This window comes from Brassica oleracea, chromosome C8 (assembly GCF_000695525.1).
Source record: "Brassica oleracea var. oleracea cultivar TO1000 chromosome C8, BOL, whole genome shotgun sequence".
In the NCBI taxonomy this organism is placed as follows: domain Eukaryota; kingdom Viridiplantae; phylum Streptophyta; class Magnoliopsida; order Brassicales; family Brassicaceae; genus Brassica; species Brassica oleracea.
In genome coordinates, this window is record NC_027755.1 from 12,253,059 (window position 1) to 12,255,518 (window position 2,460).

General features: G+C 47.2%; 1 protein-coding gene across 1 annotated transcript in view; it reads right to left on the reverse strand.

The window, feature by feature from the left end:
• Positions 1-1,138: 1,138 nt before the first annotated feature.
• LOC106308666 overlaps positions 1,139-2,460 on the reverse strand; it is a 3,306-nt gene continuing 1,984 nt past the window's right edge. Inside the window, exons 4-5 of the mRNA XM_013745804.1 lie at positions 1,667-2,362; positions 1,139-1,471 (exon numbers count right to left, since the gene is read on the reverse strand). Coding sequence (XP_013601258.1) covers positions 1,139-1,471; positions 1,667-2,362 — 1,029 coding nt within the window. The remainder of the gene's footprint in view (positions 1,472-1,666; positions 2,363-2,460) is intronic.

The window sequence follows — 2,460 nt, forward strand, 5'->3', positions numbered from 1 at the left end:
GAAAACGTATAGACTTAAGTGAAGAGACAAGTTTTGGGATCTCATATCGGGATGTCGTTATTATGCCTTTGAGATGTCAGGATCCAGTAAGACTGGGTTTAAGGCAAGACCTAGGTTTACTTTCGGACTAAGGCTATGCGATGACAAGTCGGCTTTCGTTTTGCCTGTTTGCAATTTCTACCTGATTCGTACCGATATAAAGTCCGCGAAGTGATATCGGCTTATATGACTTGTCTTGGCATGACTCGAGCTACTTCCAAAGGCCGTTTGGAGGTGCTGGCCAAAATTGGATTTTCTTGTATAGCGCGCTATGGTATCCTTGTCGGATGTAAGAGAGCCTATCCTTTCGAGGGCGGCTAGTCTCTGTTTAGGACGTTAGGGTTCGTTTGTTGTGATCAGCAACAAAGAAGTGATGCCATTTTAAAGGCATTTTACCGTTAGAGGTATGTTGATTTTGGAAACCAGAGTGTTGTTTCCATAATGTTGGAAATACCGTAACTTCAAGCGTGTTACGACGTCTCGCAGTGCCAGAAGTTAATCTTTTTTGTTTTGAGCCGCGTTTTTCTTGCAGGCTTTTTACCAAAGATGCTTTTTTTATGAGCATTCGTGGGTTTGTTGGTTTTAGCATGATAGCTAATTCAGGCGTTCTAGGCGAGTTCTGGACCGCTGTTCTAGCCGTTTGTCGGATAGTGGGCTTAGCGATTGTAGCGTCGCGTTTTTTTTTTTTTGTAAAAAGTTTCGAAAAGATCGACTTTTTGAAAGTTGTGTGAGTATACGAGTATATGTACCCATTCCCTCCCCCCCCCCTTTTTAAAGATGGGGGGATAGCTGAACTCGCTGGGCGAGCTGCCTACGTACCCTTTTTTCGGGGATCAATCCATCTCGTAGTTCTTTGGATCCACTTTACGATTAGTGGTAGTATTTCTTAAGATGCATCGCATTCCAGGTTCTTTGGATCTAGACTTCCTGCATGTTTGTGATTTTGTATGATCCTGGTCGGACTTTATGACCTTGTAATGACCTTGTATGGACCTTCCCAGTTTTCCTGCGTTACGTTCGGCAGTATTTTGGAAGACTTTGCGAAGGACCAGGTAGCCTTCCTCGAACCTGCGATGGCGAACGTTTGATTTGTAGTATTTTACGGTGGCGTGCTGGTAATTTTGGATTCGTATGAGAGCTTGATTCGCCGCTCGTTAATTAGATCGAGTTCGTCCAGCATCGCGCTGTTATGATCTTCTCGTTCGGGGAAGAATCTTCTCCGTACTCCGGGAAATTCTACTTTCGCGGGGATCATACATTCCGTTCCGTAAACGAGGGCGAATGGGGTTTCACCCGTAGCCCATCTCGGGGTCGTACGATGCAACCAAAGAACTCCTTCGAGCTCTTCTACCCATCGCCCCTTTTTGGCTTCTAAGCGCTTTTTTAACCCGTCCAGGACGGTTTTGTTGATGGTCTCTGCCTGGCCATTGCACTGCAGATATCTGGGAGTCGACTTGGTCAGTCGTATCTTCCACTTCTCGCAGAATGCTTCGAATCGGGTAGAGATGAACTGAGATCCGTTGTCTGTCACGATTTCGTAAGGGACCCCATGTCTGGTGATGATCTTCTTCCATACGAAGTTCTCGACTTGTACGTCTTTGATACTTGCGTAGGAATCTGCCTCTACCCACTTTGAGAAGAAATCCGTGAGGACCAGGAGGAAGCGCTTCTGCTTCGAATTATGTAATGGCCCAACGATATCCATGGACCATCGCATGAAGGGATACGGAGACGAGATGGACGAGAGGACTTCTGCGGGTTGATGGATTGTCGACGCGTGCCTTTGGCATTTTTCGCACTTCCGTGCGAACTTCTCACAATCTTTGATCATAGTTGGCCAGTAATAACCATGGCGTTTTATTTTTACGGCGAGAGATCTTCCGCCGGAGTGGTTACCACATGATCCGAAATGAACCTCCTCCATTACTCTTCTTGCTTTTTCGCCTTCGGCGCAGGTCATGAGTGGGCCGGAGAATCTCCATTTGTAGATTTCTCCTTCTACCGTTACATATCGCGCGGCCTGGGTCTTGATTTTTCGGGCCGCCAATTTCTCAGTGGGAAGCGTTCCGTTGATTATGTATGCTCGGATTTGCTCTAGCCATGGGCTGTCGCAGCCGTATTCCGACTGATCCACGTTTTCTTCTGGTGGGTCTTCAACTTCCTCCGCATTTTCGATTTGTGCCCGAGCCAGATTGGCGACCACTGGTGGTCCGATGCTTGGGTGTTCGATGAACTCGACGGGGATTACTCGTCTTAGTCCAGAATCTGAACTTGATGCGAGTGCGACAAGGCATCCGCCTGAGTGTTTTCTGAGCGAGGAATCCTAGTCAGGCCGAAGTGGTTGAAGTCTTGGGAGAGGTCTTGTATGAGTTTTACATATGCATCCATTCTTTCGTCCCTCGCTTCGTATTCTCCGCTGTA